We start from the raw sequence: 2,120 nt of genomic DNA, 5'->3' as shown, positions 1-2,120 counted from the left end.
TGTGACTGTGTGTGTGCGTGTGTGTGCATGTATGTGTGTGTGTGTGTGTGCGCGCGTGCGTATGTGTGTGAGGGGGAACAAGGACGGGGTGCAGGATGGTATGTACCAATGCAGTTAACAAAACAAAACAACAACAAAAAAGAACACATTGACCTTGACGGGTGTGTACATCCGTGTCATGAAGGTAGACAACTGCTGGGTTTTTCTGTGCCTCACGACTATGTTGAATAACGCCCCAGAAGCTGTGACCACCCCAGGTGGAATATAGATAGAAGTCTGATGAAAGTAAAAAAACATTTCAACTTCAAACTGGACAAAATCTATTTCTGGGGAGGGGTGACAAGCATCATAAGTATCCAGAAGGTATCACCAATCATAAAAATGGTAATTAAAGAGTCAATAAAAAAAAATAACCAAAAAACAAGGACAAGATGATCATCATATCACATCAGAAAAATAAAAAGAAATAATTTTTAAAAAAACAACATGTGCACATACACTAAAACAGAATTAAAACCAAAATTTGAAAAGAAACCAAAAATACTGAGAGGGGAGGTTCAGACTATATATGCCTCTCATAAATTACATTTTTATTGATCCCAGAAGGGCAATTTGGTTTACGATGGCAAGCATACATACATACATAAATACATAATTATAAATACATAATATGTACATAAATACATACACATATATATACATACATAAATACACAATATTACACCAATACAGAAAAATTACACAATCATGCCATTGCCGGCCATCACTGTGCAGGCCTTGTTTTTTTTAGCTAGGATTGTCGTGTCTTGCTCAACAACACACCTCAGAGACCACCAATCTGGTCCCCGTGTTATCGACACTTCCTTAACGTTACTGTTGAGTCTAAACTCACTACTCACCAAGCCAAAGCAGAAATGTCTGGTTTGTCTCTGAGTTTGGGAAGGCATTTATTAGGTGGATAGTGTTGACCTACTGACATCTTCCAAATTATTGCAACAAAAATTTCAAACAAGTAAGCATTGAAAGGATTAACAGCCCTGTTAACTTTTGTTATAACAGAAATAGACAACTGTTGTTTTCCTTGTAAAATTACCTACTGTTATGGCAATATTAGGCTTACAACTTTGTTAACTTCGGATTAAAACCTCACCCAGACCAGGGTCTTAATCTCCCCTGTCTTTTCAAGAGTATTTTTCCCCCATGGGTCTGATCCTGGAGGACGACAAGGATTTCAGCCTTCTGAATAACTTACATGGCATCTTGAGCAGTATTAGATTGAGAAATAAAAAAAAAATAATAATAAATAAATAACAGGCTTACATCCAGTCCTGGGGTATCTGAGCTGACATGCCAGGGATCTCCCAGCTGCATCCTGTCAAGTGTTCTTTGAACTGAAAGTTTATAACAAGAAACAAATCGTGAAATGGTATAGGTTTAACACCCCTTTAAGCTTAGAGTAAGATAACTTTTTAAAAATAATTTTAAAAAATAAAGCAGGTAGAATTTTTGTTGTAGTAATAACAGTGCATGAAGGGAAGAAATTTGTTAAAAGACAGCAACCATAGTCTGTCTGTTCTCCATTTTGAATAAGAGTGTAGCTGTAAGCCATTGGACTAGCAATAAAAATGTAGCAAATCGTTATTTGATTTCCAGCTTCACAAATGTACTTTCCCCAAATTTCCTCACTTCATTCAACAGCAAATGGGTATATAGAGATCTAGCAATTCTGCCATCCCGAGGCGGAGCGAAATATCTGACAAAATCGATTTTTTTTGTTTTATTGGTTTGTTACACAATTTTGCCCGTATCCTTTTTGTGCTAAATGTAGGAAAATGTATCTCTACATTAAGAAATAGTCGTTTTCAAAGTGAAGTAAGCTACAAAAATGACTTATTTTAAAAAATAACATCAACAGTTTTTGATGTTTTTCTCAAAATCATGAAATGTGAAGTTATGTCACCTTGTCTTTGGATGGTAGAATTGTCACAAAAAAATATGTAGGCTACCTGAAAACCACATACAAATAATATATAAACCACTGCCTTGCAGCAGGTAACCCTGACCATAAACTAGAAGGAACATGAATTTAACATGCTTAGTTTTAGTTTTAGTAAGTGTTT

The 2,120-nt window shown here is 35.7% G+C and overlaps 1 protein-coding gene across 3 annotated transcripts in view; it reads right to left on the bottom strand.

The window, feature by feature from the left end:
- Positions 1-2,120, bottom strand: part of LOC101860420 — a 64,833-nt gene that overhangs the window by 17,558 nt on the left and 45,155 nt on the right. For all 3 annotated transcript variants that reach the window (XM_013084665.2, XM_035970700.1, XM_035970701.1), the window contains 2 exons: positions 1,321-1,391; positions 154-276 (listed from right to left, as the gene is read on the bottom strand). In XM_013084665.2, the coding sequence (XP_012940119.1) occupies positions 154-276; positions 1,321-1,391 (194 nt within the window). The remainder of the gene's footprint in view (positions 1-153; positions 277-1,320; positions 1,392-2,120) is intronic.

Source organism: Aplysia californica, unplaced genomic scaffold (genome assembly GCF_000002075.1).
Source record: "Aplysia californica isolate F4 #8 unplaced genomic scaffold, AplCal3.0 scaffold00308, whole genome shotgun sequence".
Taxonomy (NCBI): domain Eukaryota; kingdom Metazoa; phylum Mollusca; class Gastropoda; order Aplysiida; family Aplysiidae; genus Aplysia; species Aplysia californica.
This window is presented reverse-complemented; position numbering and strand designations above follow the sequence as displayed.